Source organism: Alosa sapidissima, chromosome 1, assembly GCF_018492685.1.
Source record: "Alosa sapidissima isolate fAloSap1 chromosome 1, fAloSap1.pri, whole genome shotgun sequence".
NCBI classification, from domain to species: Eukaryota; Metazoa; Chordata; class Actinopteri; order Clupeiformes; family Clupeidae; genus Alosa; species Alosa sapidissima.
Genome location: NC_055957.1, coordinates 36,380,115 through 36,400,239, shown reverse-complemented (window position 1 = coordinate 36,400,239; position 20,125 = coordinate 36,380,115). Strand labels below are relative to the sequence as shown.

At 45.5% G+C, this 20,125-nt stretch overlaps 1 protein-coding gene and 1 long non-coding RNA gene across 13 annotated transcripts in view; one reads left to right on the top strand and one right to left on the bottom strand.

The window, feature by feature from the left end:
• tmem131l (transmembrane 131 like) overlaps positions 1–19,521 on the top strand; it is a 43,572-nt gene extending 24,051 nt beyond the window's left edge. The window contains exons 9-34 of one of the 2 annotated variants that reach the window (XM_042094148.1): positions 3,709–3,868; positions 5,097–5,152; positions 5,268–5,373; positions 5,507–5,600; positions 5,801–5,948; positions 7,093–7,263; positions 7,444–7,513; positions 7,629–7,752; positions 7,947–8,016; positions 8,188–8,297; positions 8,404–8,473; positions 8,618–8,748; positions 9,834–9,976; positions 10,192–10,378; positions 10,691–10,876; positions 11,152–11,298; positions 11,456–12,035; positions 12,671–12,801; positions 13,074–13,231; positions 13,693–13,893; positions 16,731–16,797; positions 17,113–17,225; positions 17,996–18,128; positions 18,287–18,363; positions 18,462–18,598; positions 19,001–19,521. In XM_042094148.1, the coding sequence (XP_041950082.1) occupies positions 3,709–3,868; positions 5,097–5,152; positions 5,268–5,373; positions 5,507–5,600; positions 5,801–5,948; positions 7,093–7,263; positions 7,444–7,513; positions 7,629–7,752; positions 7,947–8,016; positions 8,188–8,297; positions 8,404–8,473; positions 8,618–8,748; positions 9,834–9,976; positions 10,192–10,378; positions 10,691–10,876; positions 11,152–11,298; positions 11,456–12,035; positions 12,671–12,801; positions 13,074–13,231; positions 13,693–13,893; positions 16,731–16,797; positions 17,113–17,225; positions 17,996–18,128; positions 18,287–18,363; positions 18,462–18,598; positions 19,001–19,288 (3,858 nt within the window). In that variant the 3' untranslated portion in view covers positions 19,289–19,521. Of the gene's footprint in view, positions 1–3,708; positions 3,869–5,096; positions 5,153–5,267; positions 5,374–5,506; positions 5,601–5,800; positions 5,949–7,092; positions 7,264–7,443; positions 7,514–7,628; positions 7,753–7,946; positions 8,017–8,187; positions 8,298–8,403; positions 8,474–8,617; positions 8,749–9,833; positions 9,977–10,191; positions 10,379–10,690; positions 10,877–11,151; positions 11,299–11,455; positions 12,036–12,670; positions 12,802–13,073; positions 13,232–13,692; positions 13,894–16,730; positions 16,798–17,112; positions 17,226–17,995; positions 18,129–18,286; positions 18,364–18,461; positions 18,662–18,700; positions 18,981–19,000 lie in introns of those variants that run through there. The other variant, XM_042094149.1, reaches the window with a different exon arrangement.
• LOC121710998 lies at positions 8,749–14,161 on the bottom strand. Of its 11 annotated transcripts, none has more exons than XR_006032213.1 (9): positions 14,116–14,129; positions 9,663–9,733; positions 9,533–9,619; positions 9,462–9,489; positions 9,326–9,418; positions 9,121–9,201; positions 8,981–9,075; positions 8,843–8,935; positions 8,749–8,787 (listed from the first exon to the last, which is right to left on the bottom strand). It is a non-coding gene; the product is annotated as an uncharacterized LOC121710998 (long non-coding RNA). The 11 variants fall into 11 exon arrangements; XR_006032215.1 differs by having other exon boundaries at positions 8,766–8,787; positions 8,835–8,935; positions 9,129–9,146; positions 9,306–9,418; XR_006032208.1 differs by having other exon boundaries at positions 8,766–8,787; positions 8,835–8,935.
• Positions 19,522–20,125: the final 604 nt, after the last annotated feature.

Sequence of the window (20,125 nt, the reverse complement as noted above, 5' to 3'; positions counted from 1 at the left end):
GTATCTTGAATGCTTTTCAAAATGTCTCCCATTGGCATATATAATCAGTTCACAGTCCAGTTTTTACCCTTTATTATCAATTTCAGAATGAAGCTAGAAACTTGTAGGCAATTAAGCACGTTATGATGGCTAGGTAGTAGTCCCCATCAATATTTTGAGATGACAAAATTGTCCCCACCAATTTAGCGAACTCCTTTGTGCTATTTGGACTGATTCCGACGGCCAGGACGGCAGTAAAAGAAACACCTGATCTGACACGCACAAAAGTGTCAAAGCATACTTCACTTCGTGGTGGCACTGGCTGACAAGCGAGCAGATGTGTCGGGTAGGCTAAGTTATCAGGGTTCTCTACCAATACATAACCCAACATAGGCCACATTTTAATGTTCCCTTTGCCCTTCAGCATGTACATTTTTGCCCCTTTTTGTGCTTTGTAGATCAGCTATGCCACCAAAGACGAAAAGGGACATACAAAGCTTTTTTGCAGATTCTAAGTAGGCAAAATAACTAGCCACACAAACTGGCAACTACAACTGGTAGCCTAACATGACCAGGCTTTCAAATGTGAATTCTACTGTGAAAAATAGCATTAACTCTTGATAGTAGGATGTTACCCAGGATATTGTCACAGCTAAACCTAGCTTCTGTAATCTCTCAACCAAGGTTAGAAGTCATGTTGATTAGGAGTGTGGAGCACGGACAGTCGCATGTAGCACAGCAGAATATGTCACATAGAGTTACCATGTCACTGGCCACCTTAAGTTAGAATCTTGCAGTCGCAATAAACAGTGGATCCGAAACATTTTCCTGTTTCTATATTCTATAGTCTATTTATGTAGGCTGTATTTGTGAATGTAGTCTGCACAATGCAAAGAAATATAAGATAAACTATTGTGGATTTCCATACTTATAGAAAATTGCGAGACACTTATCTCTTCTATGATCCCAGAAAGATTTTCTTTGACTTGTTAGTTTTTTTAACATTTTTTTTTTTTTTTAGAAAACATGATGAATTGAATCCACATATCCTTGCACTATGCGCAACTATTTTCCACGAGACTGAAAGCTAATTACGTTTATGTTCTTCTTAAAGTGACAGGCACTCAATTAGACATACACACTACAAATGTGATTACATTAAAGTGTAGCCTAATAATTTAAACGTCAATATGATGTATTCAAATTACTAAATATGTTTAGCTATTAGTAATTATGTAGATCATAAAATACTATAAATTATTAACAAAATATATAAAGTTTCTATGAATTGCAAAATATGAAATAGAAACCTATGACATAAGCCATCACTTTCTGTGTGTGTGTGTGTGTGTGTGTGTGTGTGGAGGGTCAGTCAAAGTCTAGGATCACCACTGATGTGAATGATCACGCAATATTCAATATTACTGATGGCATCAAGGTGGTGGGGGGCCCCCAAATCAAATCAAATTCTTCACTTGGTATCGGTATTAAAACAATAATTTTGGTATTGTGACAATAGTAGTTGTGTTCCCACCAAAGCTGAGACCAAACCTACGCCATTGATTGACGGCACAGTTGGCAATACTGGCGACAGGTTATTAAGTTTATCTATATCAAAATCCAATCGTGCTCCTGATTGGCTGGATGGTGCCTTGGTCTGAGCCACTTTCACACAACTAGGAGAACGCCAGTGAACATGAACACCAGTGTTTTTCTATTATTATTTATTGTTTATTTTATTCATTAATCTGTTTATGCTTTGAGGGCACACTTAGAACAGACAGCTAGAGCAGGGGTGGCGAACCTGCGGCTCTTTGCCTCCTCTTGTGCAGCTCGCGGCTGCTCAACTGATGTTCTCACTTCTCCTTGGATTTAGAGGGGGTTTTTTTTAATAGCCTATTATTTCTGGTAAATGAAAATGCTTTTCATAAGTTGATAGTACTGCCAATAGTTAGGCTGCAATGTTTAAATTAAAATAATTGTTATGGATAGGAATCTAGCCCAAAAAGAAGCAGACTTTGTTTCTTTAGCCAGATGTAATGATACTGTTGCAATCAGGAAAACCCTGACGCTAAGCGTAAATAGAAAGAGGAACACATACATTCAAAAGGAGGATTCATCTTTTTGTAGGCTAGCATAGCCTTTCTGGTTAATATGTCAACGTAACCTAAATAACACCATTAAAAAAACGTGTTCTACACATTAGTTTGGTACTTGGTATGCCAGACTTAACTGATGCATAAATCTTCAAACCTGAACATTTCCCAAAGGCACTGACCTTTGCAAGTACAAGGTAAAGGTAGGCTATATAGACGTCAGTCATAGAAGCAGACTTGTTTTCTTTTAAAAAATTTAGGCTACTGAACACTAGACGGAACATTTGACGGTTACATTGGCAGCATATCAGTTTTTACATTGGAGCATTTCTCGTGCTAATAAGTCATTCAGTGAGGGGGAATTTGTGATGTGTGTCAGATATCTTTCTTGCTTGCTACTCATTCCTGAAAACGATAATTTGTAGCATCTGCCAAGTGTCTCACTTTAAATGAAAAGAGAAGATCTATTTTTGTAGGCCTAAGATGCTGTTGTAGTGTGGGCATCTTTTTTTGTTGTGCGGCTCTTTTGAGTTGTGTGGAAATTTTTTTTGGCTCTTCATGCTGGACTGGTTAGCCAACCCTGAGCTAGAGGACTAGAGGGCAACTGTGGCCTACTGGTTAGCGCTTCGGACTTGTAACCGAGTTGCCGGTTCGAACCCAAGGGCACGGCTGCCCTTGAGCAAGGCACCTACTGTAACCCCTCACTGCTCCCCGAGCGCCGCCGTTGTTGCAGGCAGCTCACTGTGCCGGGATTAGTGTGTGCTTTACCTCACTGTGTATTCACTGTGTGCTGAGTGTGTTTCACTAATTCACAGATTAGGATAAATGCAGAGACCAAATTTCCCTCACGGGATCAGAAGAGTATACTTACTTATACTTATAGAAGGGATGTCATGTGATAGAAATGGTTACACCGGAACAATGTGTCATCCGCTTTTCCTCATGATCAGATCTCCAGCCTTTTGATGTGACACATGTCATCACTGTGCCTGAGGCTGTCAGCTGTCGCCATAAGTGTCATAGACCTCATGGATGTGGGAGTATGGATGGATGAGCTGTGCGGAGGGAGTATTGCATACAAGGAAGGGAAGTGCCCTGTGTAATGCTAATCCCGTAGAGTCATTCTGACTTGTGTAATTGCACCGATGGATTCAGTGCTGCATTCACACGGAGGCTCTAAGTCACAGTTGAGTCTGCAGTTAGGCGAGACAGGTTAGCGGCAGGCTTTACGCTGCCGGGCGTGATCCGTCAGTGCTGGTCAGGGTGTCAAGTCAGGGATAGACGGCGAAGACCGAGAGAGCAGCCAGTAGAGCTGGAATGACCTGACTGGCTAGGGTCACCCCGGCTTCCTCTGGACGCTCCGACTTCTGTCAGTCAATCAGGCACGTGGCCCGTCATTAGCCCGTGCACTCACACCCACACGTCGGTTTACACACAAGTCATCTCACAGCGCATCCTGGAAACCCCTGACCGTGGCATTTCTAACATTGGCACCCACTATTTTTTGGGGTGAACGTGGCGCACACAAACAGGATGCCGAGCGTCACAGCTTATTTTTGTACTAACGATCATGTGCGTAGCCTGATGACAAGGCTGACGATGACCTGGCCGGAAATGCGTGTTTTTTCACCAGGGCTCTTGTTTTGTGGCGGAGGAGGAGGGGATGTTCTCGCTGCTGATCAGCCTGTCGGAGCGAGGGGAGCAGCAGGCCCACCTGGACAAGCTGAAGCCCTACGTCATCGAGAACCTCATGGTGCTCTTCCTCATCCCTCCGCCCAGCACCACCACCACAGGTACTCACTCACCCACGCCACCCACGGGGGAGGAGGCAAATGGAGCATGCGTACAGTGTGCTGGCAAAAAACAATAGGCGGCTTGAGTGCATTCACATTCATTTGCACCTTCACATTAAAGCTCTCCTTCAGACATTACAGTAAATCAAGATGCGATTATATTGTTTTTCAGGAGACAGTAGGTTAATTAATGAACAGCATGGATGTTTGTGGGCTGGAGTGTCATTTTATCATAGTTGCTAATAAAATTGTTGCTAATTGCTATTATGCAACAGTGAACAGTGACTGGTTTGGGACAATACTAATAGAACTACTGTATTCGTATTAGAATTTAACAGTGGTTAGTGGAAGTTAGTGAACTGGCTTTAGGTTAGTGGAAGTGAACTAGCTGTGTGAACTAGGCTCACAAGGTATCTGTGTCCTGCTTCCCCTGAGCCTCTCGAGAAGACGGCGTAAAGGACCAGACAGGCGCTCGCTCACCTGCAGCCTGGCTGTGCTGCATTAGCTGACAGCTCAGCAGTTCTCCTGGCAGGACCACTGCAATGCTGCACTCCCCACTAGTCCAGTCCAGTCGCGCCGCGCGGAGCTGGAGCCCTGCGGCTGGGCCTCCCACGGACCGCCTCCTGCCCGGAGCCTCCGCCTCGCCTGCAGGCCCAACCAGCACTGGCCCTGCCCAGCCCAGCCGGGATGATGTCATCCCACTTACTGTAGACTGTGAAACAGAAGGCCAATGACTCAGGGACATTTGCGTCGCAAATGTATGCGAGTGCATATCAGATAGAACAAAGAAATACACCATAGATGGCCACAGTCATCCATTTTCAGTTTTATGGTTCAACATAATCCACTTCATAGCTCTCTCTAACTTCTCTGATGCAATATGTGTTACTGTTCCATGAAATATCCTTATGGCATTTCTCCACAACACTCATATCTTTGTAGGGGCTGCAGGTCTATATTTGTTTTGCTGTATTGCCGGAGTGTCTGAAATGGGAGGCATCCCCATGCATAACCTATTTGGCAAAGGCACATAAAAAATGTTGTGATGTCAAAAAGTGCTACGTGTTCCGACACGTTGATATGAGGAAAGTTGTTTTAGGTAGGGGGGTGTGCCATCTATGGACGACTGAAAGTACTGCATCTCCACTTTGGTTCTCCAATGTTGACCAGACTCTACTGAACTGTAATTAAAGCTGTAATTAAAGTTTGTCATCTCTGTTCTTTACAGCTCCCAGAATAGATGTTTACATGCTGAATGCTGGAACAAAAAAGCTGTTTGTCAAGGTAGGTGACCATCTGTGTGAGATAATAAAATGGCCCAAGGATGAGAATTGGAATTACATAATGTGTATGGTTTATGTTTCCCTTGCTTAGTGAATTGTCTCTCTTTTTTCTATAGGATATCCAGCTCTTATCAAAAATAGGAAGCGCTCTTGAATTCAGCCAAGTTCTACTGAGGACCTCTGCAACCAACTTCACTCATGTATCCTCACTGTCCTGTAAAAGTGAGTGTTTTTGATACTCTTACTTGATGATTGCTTTACACTAGTTTCAGTGGCCTCTTAAGAAATCCTTTCAGAAATGGCCCCAGGTGTGTTGGTCCTGATCTCCGTGCCCTTGTCCTTTGTTCTGTGTCAGGTTCCATTGTGGCTCCAAGCAGAACGTGCTCCAGCCAGATCAACTTGCAGCTCCTGGGCAACGCCTCCATCAGGGGGCTGCCGCACACACACAGGTCAGTCTCCACTAACATCTCTCTCTGGACATCACCTCTTCACTTCAGTGCAGTTTGTAAGTGGATTTCACTGGAGTATAGTGGAAATAAATAATGAATACATTTCCAATATAATTCTCTCTCTCTCTCTCTCTCTCTCTCTCTCTCTCTCTCTCTCTCTCTCTCTCTCTCTCTCTCTCTCTCTCTCTCTCTCTCTGTAGGTCTGGTGTTCACCTGGCAGCCCTGTTTCAGCTGAGACAGCAGCATAGAGGCAGTGACCTCGTTGACCTCTGGTTCACCAACCTCCTGGGCTTCCCTCTCATCATCACAAATGTCTCTATCCCTCAAGAAGCACTTGACCTGCTCAAGGTAAGGGCCTCACGTCCCTACTTTCACAGAAGGTTTACTCAGCCACCTTACTCCCTTGACAACTTTAAGTGACCATGGGGGTCAGTGCATTGTGAGCCCCTCTATGCTGGTGACTGTGTGTGAGTGAGACAGTTTTGAGCAGGGCTCCGAACCGGTTCAAGGAACGAAAACGAAAACCGAAAACGAACAGAATTTTACGAGGAGCGGAAACGGAAACGAAAACAGAATGGTCTTCAACTGTTCCGAAACGTTATTCTGAAATCCACAAAACCGGTTAATAACGTTTTTTTTTTCGTTCTCTATATATTTTATAAAATTTCACAAAAGCATATCCTAAGTGTTCTACTCGTTTGATTGTAGGTGAACAGCCTAATAATTTGATTTCTGCAGTTTGAAAAAAAAAAAACGAATGAATGGACCTTTGGTCCAAATGTGTATATTTTGTCTTGCTGTTGTAATGTAACCTATCCGTCTGCCACTTCGGATCTTAGGCCAGCTCGTAGCGTAGGCTACTGAAACTGATTTGGAAATTGTTTGTAGCCTATGCGTAATAGCCTATTTTGCCTGTCCACGCCTTGTCGTTTTAAAGTCGGGATTTGAAATGTTTGCGCAATTATAGCCTATTCTATGTAGAAGAGTTAAACGGGAAATTAGAGATAGCCCTTATGGGAAGATCTCCAAATGGATAAAACTTAGGCTACAACCAGGTAAGGAGTTTAGCACGTATCCAGAAATATTTTTGATAAGAAATTATTTATAGGCATAGGTTAGGCCTACAGTAAGTCTGTAGGGTATGGGATGGATAGCCCATCTGAATGTTTTTGGATGCCGCCTGTGATTTATTATTTTTGGGCATAGCTACGGTATAGGCTAAATCAAGGGGAAATAATGAGTACGTCTATTCTAAGGTAAAGTCCACAAAAATAGACTTGATAGGCCCGCCAAACACTGCCGGAACTTTAAGAACGAACAATATTTTGCGTTCCGAACCGGTTCAGGACCGATATGTTGGTGGCGGAACGCATGCAAGAACGAAAACGTTAAACATAGGCCTACCTGAACCGTTCAGAACGGAACGTTTGAAAAATAATTTCGTTTTCAAGCCCTGGTTTTGAGTAAGTAGTGGTGTTGTGGTTGTGCTCAGGTGGTGGACTTCAGCCGGCCCGTCACAGCGCCCTCTGGCTGCTGGAGGCTTGTGTCCCTGCAGCTCCTCAACAGAACCCTGCCTGTCAACCTCATTGCCACGGTAACACTGCAGTCCAGGGCAGGTCTCACTCTGGTGGTGCCACTGCACGTCCGCTCCACTGCATCACGGGTAAAGATCTCTCTCTCTCTCTCTCTCTCTCTCTCTCTCTCTCTCTCTCTCTCTCCATCCCTCTTTTTCACTCGTGTGTATCTCCCTACATTGTGGTGCAGTGCAAGCGTTTTGCTTTGTTAAGTACTGTGTTATCCAGGGGTGTTTCTGTGTGTGTCAACTGTCCTCCTCTCGCTGCAGCTGGGTGAGGTTTTGTTTGAGACGGGTGCAGAGTGTGCTCGTCCCTGTTCCCTCAGGCTGTCCAGAGCAGGTAAGGACATCACCGACATCACCGACCCGAGCATCTATCTGTGGTTCCCTTGCTGTGTTGTTGCACTGTGTATATTGGACTGTGCTGAGACTGCTGTTGATGTGTGATTGGGCAGGTCGAGTTGAGTGGCAACATGCACTCCTCCCGCAGTCCGCCTCTGCCCTGTGGAGTGCAGACAGCAGCCTGGCCTCCACCGTCCAGTCCCGCTGGCAGAACCGCAAAGACCAGCTGCCCTGCAGGTAACCACACAACTCCACCCGCACTGGCACCCATATCTATACAGCCCTGAGTGGGTACTTCTGCCCCACACACTGGCACCCATATCTGCAAGTACAGCCCTGAGATGGTACTTCTGCCCCACACACAGCCCTGAGTGGGTACTTCTGCCCCACACACTGGCGGAGTGTGTATTTATGTTTTGTCTTGTCACTAGATGGCCCAGGCTCCCTGTGCAGAGCAGCTCCCCTCTGGACTTTGGGGCCACCCCTGTCAATGAGAGCAAGGTAAGCAATGTTCTCGCTACACACAGCCCTGCACTACTTTATGTAGTCTGAAGCATATGCCCACCTAGATTCACAGGCGATCAGTAGATTATTTTCCTGCCAGGCTTGTCATCTCTTTGAAATGAGTATATCTGCAGGGGAGTGTTACTAATTCAAAGGCATCTGTCTCAGTTGAAGAGCCTGATCCTGAAGAATCCTTCAGGTTCTGTTGTTTCCGTGGAGATCAGAGCCCTGTCCTCCTACCCTGCTCCGCTGGAGGCTTTGGATCTGCTCACTAAATGGTATTGCAGCCTCCCACTACAGCCACCACAACATCATGCTCTATTGCATTGCTATGCTATGTGCTATGGTGAAGACAGTAATTATATTGTTTTATTTTTGTACCAGGTTTAACATCAGCCCCCTGTCTGTGAACATCTCCACCACAGAGTTCTGCGTCCTGCCCGCTGACTCCAAGGTATGGGAAGAGGTGTGGGTGTGCGTGTTTATGAGAGGAGCAACAGTGTAATCCCATCATCTTGTTCTAGTGTCAAGTGCACAGAGCTCCACCCAGCATGTGCGTGTGCAGAGTGTGGTGTCTTAGTGTCAGTTTGCTTTGCAGGACGGTGACGGTGTCCAGGCGGGTCCAGACGGGAGTCTGCGGCTGCTACTGCAGCCCTGGGAGAGCCGTACGGTGGCGGTGGTTTACACACCCGCCGAGCACAAGCCCGTCACCTCCCTACTGCTCATCAGGTAGGGCACGCATGTGCACACACACACACACACACACACCTGGAGACCTCCCTACTGCACATCAGGTAGGGCACGCATGTGTGCACACACACACACACACACACACACACACACACACACCTGGAGACCTCCCTACTGCTCATCAGGTAGGGCACGCATGTGCACACACACACACACACACACACACCTGGAGACCTCCCTACTGCTCATCAGGTAGGGCACGCATGTGTACACACACACACACACACACACACACCTGGAGACCTCCCTACTGCTCATCAGGTAGGGCACGCATGTGCACACACACACACACACACACACACACACCTGGAGACCTCCCTACTGCTTATCAGGTAGGGCACGCATGTGTACACATACACACACACACACACACACACCTGGAGACCTCCCTACTGCTCATCAGGTAGGGCACGCATGTGCACACACACACACCTGGAGACCTCCCTACTGCTCATCGGGTAGGGCACGCATGTGCACACACACACCTGGAGACCTCCCTACTGCTTATCAGGTAGGGCACGCATGTGTACACATACACACACACACACACACACACACACACACACACCTGGAGACCTCCCTACTGCTCATCAGGTAGGGCACGCATGTGTACACACACACACACACACACACACACACACACAAACACCTGGAGACCTCCCTGCTACTCATCAGGTAGGGCACGCATGCACACACACACACACACACACACACACACACCTGGAGACCGCCCTACTGCTCATCAGGTAGGGCACGCATGTACACACACACACACACACCTGGAGACCTCCCTACTGCTCATCAGGTAGGGCACGCATGTGTACACACACACACACACACACACACACACCTGGAGACCGCCCTACTGCTCATCAGGTAGGGCACGCATGTACACACACACACACACACCTGGAGACCTCCCTACTGCTCATCAGGTAGGGCACGCATGCACACACACACACACCTGGAGGCCTCACCAGGCACTCATGCACATCGAGAGACACTATCAGAGACCGGCCAGTGTCTTTGGGATCAGTTTAGTGAGGATGTGTTTTGTTTGATAGGAACAACTTGACCGTTTTCGACATGGTGACGGTGAAGGGCCTCGGGGCCAAAGAGCTGCTGCGTGTGGGGGGGAAGCTACCGGGCCCTGGGGCGTCGCTCCGCTTCAACGTCCCCCAGTCCACGCTCATGGAGTGCAGAGATGGTGAGGGGCCGCCAGCTGGCCACTGGCAACATTATGTTGTTTTTACTGTTTTCTTAAAGTGCACTTAGATATGTTGTTTTTCTTGAAGTTTTCTTAAAGTGCACTTAGATATTTTAATTGCACTTAGATATTTGAATTGCATTTAATGCAAGTCCATTAACACTGTTGACAAAAGTGAGGTTGTATTAAATCGTCTGATTCTCTGTTTGTCCTAGGCTTGCGCACAAACAAGCCCTTGTTTGCAATACGCAAGAGCTTCAAGGTGGAGAATGCGGGCGAACTGCCTCTGACCGTGATGTCCATGAACATTAATGGCTACAAGTGCCAGGGCTTTGGCTTTGAAGTCCTGCAGTGTAGATCCTTCACTCTGGACTACAACACCTCCTCAGAGATCACTATAGCGTACGTATGCCCTGTCTACAGTATATACACCTGAGCTGAGAAGATGCATTAGGGCCATCTCACCCAAATAAACCAACACCCAACACATAGCTCCATACACATAGCTTGTCTTGTTGTATTGTTATTGTTTTGTTATTGTTTGTCTGTCTGTTGTTATGCTTTCCTTCTACTATGTTAAGCGACCTTGGGTTTGAGAAAGGCGCTATATAAAATAAGCTTATTATTATTATTATTATTATTATTATTATTATTATTATTATTATTTATTATAATCTTCTCTTCTCATTATCGTGTGTGTGTGTGTGTGTGCAGGTTTACTCCTGACTTCACGTCGTCGTGGGTGATCAGGGACCTGACTCTAGTGACGACGCGCGGCTCCGCGTTTCCCTTCACGCTCAACGTAACGCTGCCGCATCATATGCTGCCCCTCTGTGCCCAGGTGGTGCCCGGGCCCAGCTGGGAGGAGTCCTTCTGGGTGGTCACTCTTGTCTTCACCTGGTCAGTACCTGCAGTACCTGTCTGACTGTCATCTGTCCTTCCCATTCACCTTGTCAACACAGTAGCCTTACTCTGTTTCAGTGTTGTGTGTGTGTGTTTTTTTTTTTTTACTTTGCATGAAGCCGACTGTAACATTTCACTGTATTGTATGTATGTGACAAATAAAATCTGAATCTCTGTTAAGACTGACTGAAATGTATTGTATTTTAGTGATCTGTAATCAGTCTTCATAAACTCCCTTAATTTATTGTCGCCATTTTCTTGTTCCCGCCCAGTTTCTCCCTGGCTGGCGTGTGTTTGATGGCGTTCCACCAGGCGCAGTACATCTTGAGTGAGTTCACTTCCTCAAGCCACCGCAGCAACCACAACTCCCACTCACGAGAGAATGGGGTCGTCAGCAATGTCTCCTCCAATGGCGTCTGGTAAGGAAGTCCAAAAGCACTCATGACAAGACATGACAAAAGAGAGCAGTTACTCATGTTAATCCAAACATAGAAATAATACATTATAACATGTAGGCAGATGTAAATGTAATCACTGTTCTGTTTATTACATGATCACACTGTGTACTTTTCACAGCAAAATGAAAGGAAGCTGCAAAACCTACACAGACCCGTGCCAGGCCTCTGACAAAGGGAAGGGCCGAGGCTCTCCAGCGGTGGCCAACGGGCCGACCAGGAGCCAGGCCTCTTCCAAGAAGGGTTCCGCCGGCCCCTCCCAGCCCCAGAGGAAACACAAAGTGTCCGTCCTCTACGGGAAGTACAAAGTAAACACGAGCACCAACTTGAATGCCGCTGCCCCTCCCTCCCCCTCCCCCTCCCCCTCCCCTCGCCCCGTGTCTCCCAGCCTCCCTGTGGACGAGGAGCGGCCAGCAGAGCAGGTGTCGGAGCAGAGCGTGATGGACACCCGCAACAACAACAGCATCCTCCTCAGCCACGACGTGCTGGACGAGAGGCCGGCCCCGGCCGAGAAGAGGCCGCCACTCAAGGAGCCCAGGGAGAAGGAGACGCTTATGTTTCCCATGGAAACGCACCTGATCTTCCCAGAGAGCCCCTGCCCCGCCCCAGCCTTCAAAGCCAGCCCACTCCCGGAGGTGCCTCCAGAGAAAGAGAGCGCTGTGAAGAGGGACATGGCAAAAAGGGACAACATACAGGTGGAGGTAAATGCACATCAACATACAGGTCGAGGTAAATGCACATGAACATACAGGTGGAGGGAAATGCACATCAACATACGGGTGGAGGTAAATGCACATCAACATACAGGTGGAGGTAAATGCACATCAACATACAGGTGGAGGTAAATGCACATCAACCAGTAATGCCTTTGCACACCAAATTTTTTGTCCAAATTTTTCTGGGTGTTCTAGATATACATGGTAAGGAAAAGTTATTTTCTGCTGCACAGTTTTGTATTTTGAAGGCCACTTATTAAGAGTTTTAGAATGTTGTAATATTAATTTTATCTGAACCTGTCATTCCAAAGCTTCAAGTCTTGAATGACCCTCCCTGTTCAACAGCATATATATATATATATATATATATATATATACCCCAACACTAAACACTACCCTAAACACTACCCCAACCCTAAACACTAACCCAACTACCCCCTGGAATATGGAATACAAAAAAATAGACCTGCTGTGCAAAGCATTGTACTGTGTGAATGAATGATTCAGCTCCTCTCATACTTAGGAAGTGGGAATAGACCATCAAGCAATCCACTCTAATACGTCAAGTTCTTATGGATCACCAACTCTCTCTCTCTCTCTCTCTCTCTCTCTCATCATAGCCAAGAGACGGCCCTGGCGGCCAGCGGAAGAGAGCGGAGAAGAGCGACGCAGGTGCCCCAGTAGTCAACAGCAAGAGTGGGAAGAGAGGCTCGGGGAAGGGGCGCAGGAAAGCCACGGATATCACCACTGGGTACGTGTGGGTGGGAGACATACAGCACATACACAGGAAATTGCCACAGACATGTGTTGAACCTTAAATCCTTGATAGCTATTGCCTCGTAATAATCCCAGGAAAAAGTGAGCTGGTGGGCATTAAGCTATAAAAAGCCCTGTTAACTGCCTATTTCCATATGTCATCTAGTCATCCTCTAAAGCTGCTTTTTTAGGATGCTATGCAGCTGTTTGTGTTGGCTTCATAAGGTTAATGTCCAGTCTTAATACCATGCTTTGGCTCATGCATAGGGTCCCTGAGGCGAGTGCTGCAGTGCTGTCCGAGAGGGAGAGGGAACCGGAGCACCGAGACCTGCGCACTGCCCCCAGGCTGCGGAGCCACTGCTCCAGCGTGACCGCAGACATGCCAAAGGCAGGACCCAGCCTGGACAGCTCTCTCAAACAGAACGGTGCGTCAGTCAAGGCTGTGTCACACTCACTCTTAGTCATGCCCACTGGTTTATCTGGCCAACTCTCATTTCCTCTTATATATCCTCGAATATTTCTTGCTTCCCTTTGTTCTACCTTTGAGAAATGCAGATCTAAGCGAGCTAGCTGAGGATCACCAGCTAGTTGTTGTGTAATGTGTTCCTATTGAGGATGAAACCAGTGATTCATTACATACAACTGTCACTCCTCCCAGATAGCATTTACAAGTTGACTACTCATCATACTCAAAATCAACCTTCGTTCTAAATACTTTAACATTAATCATACAGCTTAGTTTGTATGTAGAGCTGAATAGCAGTTTGATTAGGTTCCCCACTTTTAGAGAATAGAATACAAAATTGCAGGATATGTTGTATTTCTGGTGAATTCATTTATTTTCAATGTTATTATTTTAATATTATGTTTTAATACTGTGTGGCAGGCTTGAGCCTGGCTCGGCCCAGGAGGAAGTGCCCTGAGCGTCGGCCGCAGTGGGAGTCGGGCTCGGACAGCTCGTCGGGCAGTTCATCGGGCAGCGTGCGGGCCAGCAGGGGCAGCTGGGGTAGCTGGAGCAGCACCAGCAGCATGGAGGGCGACAGGGATGCCAACACACGGCAGCACTGTGCCAACCCGGCCCGCAAACGTAAGTAGACCCATCCTCCTCCCCTAACACACACACACACACACACACACACACACACACACACACAGAGACAGAGACACACACACACAGACACACACACATACACATAGAGACAGAGACACACACACACACAGACAGAGACACAAACACACACACACAGACAGAGACACAAACACACACAGAGTCACACACATACACAGAGACACACACACACAGAGACACACATACACACACACACACACACACACACACACACACACCAGTGATACTGAAACGGAGAAAAAAAGTCTCCACAGTTGCACGGCAATGTCAACCATTGCATGGAAAAGAAATGCTGATTTGTAGGGGTGTAAAGATTAACCGATACGTATCGGTATCCGTTTTTAACGTGTAAGATACGGCTACATCGATATGTGAAGCCCCGTATCGGAATAAAACTGAAATGAACCGGTCGTTATATCTTTTCTGCTCGCTCAGACTCTCATTTACGTTGCAAGCAGCGCGTTCATCCCACTTCCTGTTTTGAAACTACACGTGGCACGGATTTGTGGGTAATGCAGTTCGTTTTGGGCTACATTCATTGCCCAAAGTTGTCAAAGGACTTCTTTACCCATACATCTACTGCAACTTAAGCACGTGACAACTCGCACTCGGTCGTTTGTTTGACAGTTTTTACTCTTTTGTTTTTCAAAATCCAGCGCAAAATTAAACACTTACTATAGCATTTTCTAAACGGCAACGATAGTCTGTAGAGTAGCCTTACGCTTGATGAAGGGATTTCCTTAATGTTAAAGGAGAACTCCGGTGTGATATTGACCTAAAGTGTGTTGAAACTAGCCTGGCTAGCGCCACCACTTCTCAATGAGACGTGGTCTGGGAACCAAACGTTCATTTTCTCGTATTTGAAAAAAATGCCCAGATCCGTTTATTGGGTGCGTCTGTGCATAGCTCATCATCGTCTTGCTTTCCCCCCTGTTCTGTGATTGGTTCCCTATCTCAGGCGAAAATTTGCTCCATGGTCTCCAGGCTGCCTTAGCAGCGTGAATCAAGCGTGAACTTCATTGGTAGACTTCCGAGGGCCCTGACATTTAAAACGAGACATTGAGAACTTTGAAAAAGCACTGGTAGTTTACTTACAAGACGATTTATACAGACAGTATCTTCACGAAGTTTAGCGTTTGCAGCCATCTTGAATTTAGTCACGATAAGTTGAGCGACGAGTAAGAATGAACAGGTATGATAAGGGATCAGATTCCAAAAATAATTCAGTGGAAATGCATGGATTCCAGTTGCTGCTACTGGAAGAAACTGGAATCCAATGAAGTGTGGAGATACATTGAGCCTCGTAAATGGTGTAAAACGGTGATTTATTTGCATGGCTAGCCCGATGCCGAAGCACCACCATTGAAAAAGCTGTTGGTAGCATCGGCTAACTAGCGCCAGATTTTGGAGTGCAGGGGACAAGCCGAGATGGGCTATGAGACATACGTTCACACTCGGTATCATGTTTCAACACACTTTAGGTCAATATCTCACCGGAATTCTCCTTTAAAGAATAATTTGGCCCTTGCTGCAATGATGCACAAATTATTATTATTTTGTTCATATTCACTCAGACTTGGAACAAAATAGGCCCAGTTCATAGGCCTATTTTATTCTTGTAGGCTATATGAGCAGTTTTATTTTATTTCGGTATTGTCTTAACTCAACAATAGGCTACAGCTCCTTGAAAACAATCAGATATAACTCTATAAAATCTATAAAGTCTATAAAAATGTATTTTTATGTTGGATTTGGCTGCTGTGTTTGACTGAAATGTAGACTATTCTTTTTTTCATTTCAATACAGCATATGATATAAATCTCAGTTTAGATAATCATATTCACACATTTGTTTTTGCCTAATTGACATGACCATGATAATTGATAATATAAAATTAATGTGCACCTTGAGCAAATGATAAAAAATCTTTCAGAAAAAATCTTGCTTTCCATTCTTCAACTGCATCGAATTGCATCGCATCGAATCCCATGTATCTAGATGTGAATCGTATCGTCTTTAACATGAGAGATTCACACCCCTACTGATTTGGTTTCAGATCAACAAATCTGGCAAACATAGAAGATAAACAGAGGAACAAAAAAAGCATACTTCGAGTCTTAGGCTATGTTTACACTGACAGTTAAATTCAGATTTTGCTCCCATGTGGCACAATTCTGATGTGCAGCATTGACATGTAAACAGAACAAAAGCACACAGATTCCAGATCAGTTTCAGGCCTCATTCAAATGTGGAAATAAATCAGATATGAATCAGATATGTGCCAATGCGTTGAAAATGCCTACCTTTACGTTTCCTTTACGTTTTGGCATTTACATTAACATGCAATGTTGCTTTTGGTTTCACTTGAATGCACCACCGGACTTCTCAAGATACTTTGGAAAAGAAAGTAAACAACTAGCCACTGAAATACCCGAATGCACGTTTATTTTGTGCATTGTCAGTGCCGTCTTTTTTTTTTTTTGCTTTCATTTTGGTGACCAAAATTCCTCTGGTGCGCATGCGGATTCAAGTGTTATACAAGTTAGTAAACCATGTAAACACAGATATCGGATATGGGCCACTCTCAAACATAGATGCAAACAGGCAGTCCCAAAAATCGGATGTAGGCAGAAAATCAGAACTGTGCATCAAGGCCTGCCGCTGTAAACACAGCCTAATAGAGGTGCTCACTCTAGTTAAAAGGGCTTTTCACCTAACAGTATAGGTTTCTCACATTAAACTGTAACCCGTCACATTGCTGTCTGAGCTAAACTGATTGCAATGTTTTTCTCTAGGAGACAACATGCAAAACAGCCTTCACCCAACAGATCAGATGATCAATCCCAGTTATAAAACTCAGAGGTAAGACCACAACATAAAGTCAGAAAACGTGTACTTTCTTTTTAAATCACTTCTGATAGTCTTGCTCAAATATTCCAATTTAATTCTGTGAATATTCCTATTTCATTTTGTAATAACAAATGGTAGCAAATACATCATATTCTTGTGTCCTCTGATTATAAACATTCCCTGAGTACATTGAGATTATGAGATGGTCCATCAGCACTAGCTTCTTAGCAAACCCCTCCAAGGTCATGGCTGGATCCTGAGCTGTGGTGTTGGCGGTGGTACAGTGTACTGTATGGAACTGACCTCACCTGTGTGTGTGTGTCCCAGCATGAACTGTCTGTACCGGAAGGAAGTGTGCCAAATCCCAGAGCCCACTCCCCCTGTGCCTACTTTTGCGCCAAGCTTTGCTGCCGTGGCAGCCGGGACTGACAGGAATATGGGTAAGTAAAGATGTCATGGCTGCGCTTCAGTTTATCACCTCTGCTAAAGGTTGCTGTTAGAGGTTGGATTTAGTGTGGTGTGGTTTGTCTGTCTGTCTGTCTGTTTCTCTGACGGTGAGTAGGATTATGCAAAAGCTACCGGCCCAATTTTCATGACATTTGTTGGAAAGAGGGCCAAGGAGGAGCCAGTTTAAATGAGTGGGCTCACACAGGGTGCCTTGATGAATTTGGTTTCATTTCCACTGGCCTTTGCAGAGGGCTGCTCTCTCTCTCCGGGTGCCCCTCAAAGTTGATTTGAACAGTGCACCTGGATCACCTGGTCATCAGTTGATTTGAACAGTGCAGTGGATCACCTGGTCATCAGTTGATTTGAACAGTGCACCTGGATCACCTGGTCATCAGTTGATTTGAACAGTGCAGTGGATCACCTGGTCATGTGATTGTAACCTCCAGTACTCTTTTGAAGAAGATTAACTATATATTCTGTAGCACAGTGGTAGCTGCAAGTTATTCTCCTCACATACGACAGGTTGCAAATGTGGACTGTGTGTGAAAGTGTCTGTTGTCAAAATAGCCAGATCAAATCAGAGTCTGCACAACGTTCTCTGCTCTGAAGGCTCCAGGAGCAAAAAAAAAAGAAAGCTCATGACAAACCATGTTTTGACAAGTTTTTGGACAATACATTTTGGATTTATGTATTGATTATGCTTGATATAAAAATCTACAGTATGTGGTATTGCCAAAGTGGTTCTTTTTTGTTGCGTCCCTAGATGTGCCCAGCTCATACGTGCCAGAAGAGACATGGTCTGCCCCCTCTGTTCCTTTGACCAATGAGTTCCGGTACAACATGACCGAGTCGCTGCCTTTCGTACCTCAAAGCCCAACCCCCTCTCCCTATAATGGGTAAGATCCCTTTTTATGGGATTTTTATAAACATATTTCTGTGTTTTTTTTTTTCTTGCTTTATTACCTTCTTGCAGTGTTAATGTAACTCTGGAGAGCTTTTCTCAGAGTGCTGTCTGCTGAATATAAATTTTGCTTTACCAACCATTTTTCAAAAGTTTTCCATGGAATGGCATGAACAACCAATGCAACAGCACTTACCCATACAACAGCCAGAGCAACTACATGGCAGCGGGTAAGTGAGCCTCTGGAGTCGGGTCATTTTCTCCACATGGGACCTTCACCCTCCAGACTGCATTTCTCATATTTACACCTATATCTTTGGCCACCTAGGGAATGCCCACTTCAAGAGTACTTTCACGTGTCGCGAGAGCCAATCAGTGCCCTTCAGCCATCAGCCAGCATGGGGGGAGGATGGTGGTCAGGAGGCGCCCTCCTCCTGGGACCTGGCCGGATGTGTGGGCAGCAAGGTGAGGCCTTCACAGTGTCACAACATGTGGTGGAGCTCTTGGTGTGAGCGGGTATGAGCCTGTAAATCTCGGCAAAAAGGTCAATCGTTTAATTTTGGGGGAACATAAGTTGTAGGTGTGATGTAAATACCTATGCTAAATGGGGCTGTATCCTAAGCAGGTAAAATTATCTGATGTTTTCATGTCATTTCCTTGCGTTCTTAAATGCATTTGCTGCACGTCTATTCTACTTGTGTGAGTTGTGTTAAGTTATTATGCATGACGTTGGCGCCCAGTGCCTCACTAATCACCTCTATTTTAAGTGCATGTAATAAAAACAGGTGTTTCCTGTAAGACAGTAGCCGTCTTGTTACTTCTCTTGTAAATCCCCTTTTGCTCTTTTCGCCGCCCTCTCTCTTGCAGCCCTATTTCCCCGGCACGCGCAGCCTCTCCCCCATGTCCAGTCTCTTCGGCTCCATCTGGACCCCTCAGAGCGAACCCTACCAGAGCCACTTCCACCAGGAGCGCTCGGCACCCGTCTCCCCCCACACCTCCTTCAGCCGGGAGCCCGGCAGCGGCTGCCCTCCCAAGCAGTACTCCAGCTTTAACCCCTTCGGCCCCCACATGAACCTGGACATCTGGAACTCTTCGTCCAGCCGCAGCTCCAACTCCCAGCTGTCAAACGACTCGGGTTACTGCGGTGACATCTGACAATTTGAGGAAAAAGAACAATGATGCAAAACTTACGATGACGGCAAAGACGAGCGAAGAATGTGCTTTTATCAATAACGGGGAATAATGTGAATATTCTTTTTTTGTTCTTCTTCTGTTACCTTTTTTTTTTCTCAAACATTCAATGTCGTGAGAAGTTAAACATATGTTGTATATTTTTCTAGATGTTTTGCAGTTTTGATCAAAAAATAAAAAAAAGGTTTTGTATTTGATTTTGCTGACTGACTGTCTCCCTTTGTTCACCACTGCCAGATAGCCTGAACATGCTCACAGTCTCGTTGCATGCAATATTATTTAGTTTGTTTAATTTCCATGCTGCCTACATCTTGATAATCATATTTGCATAGCCAATAAATTGTTCTCATGAAAACAAAAGGGATTGGAGAAGTGGAGTTAGACCGATTTGAAAAGTCATCAACACTAAGTAGACTTAAAGGAGCAAAGCTTAGGAAACTAAACATAGGCAGGGAGTAGGAGATACTACTCTGAGAATAACTACACTGAGAATACTAAGTTTGACATCAAAATAGTAAGATAAATATTTTACTTTTGCTGAATATAACCTATAACATGGAATCAGTTTTAGTTATTATGACCGCCGCGCAGCGAAGCGGCAGTCATATAGGTTTAGTCAGATTTTTTTTTTTTTTTTTTCTTTTCTTTTTTTCATGTCCAAATTTCCGTCAAGGATTCCCAGGACACTGAAAGACCGGGGTACACAAAACTTGGTGGGCATGTAACCCCACATGGATAGCATGGAACCATCGTTTTTTGTTTTGATCTGTAGCCCCCCCCCGCTGGACTGGACCCCCCGAA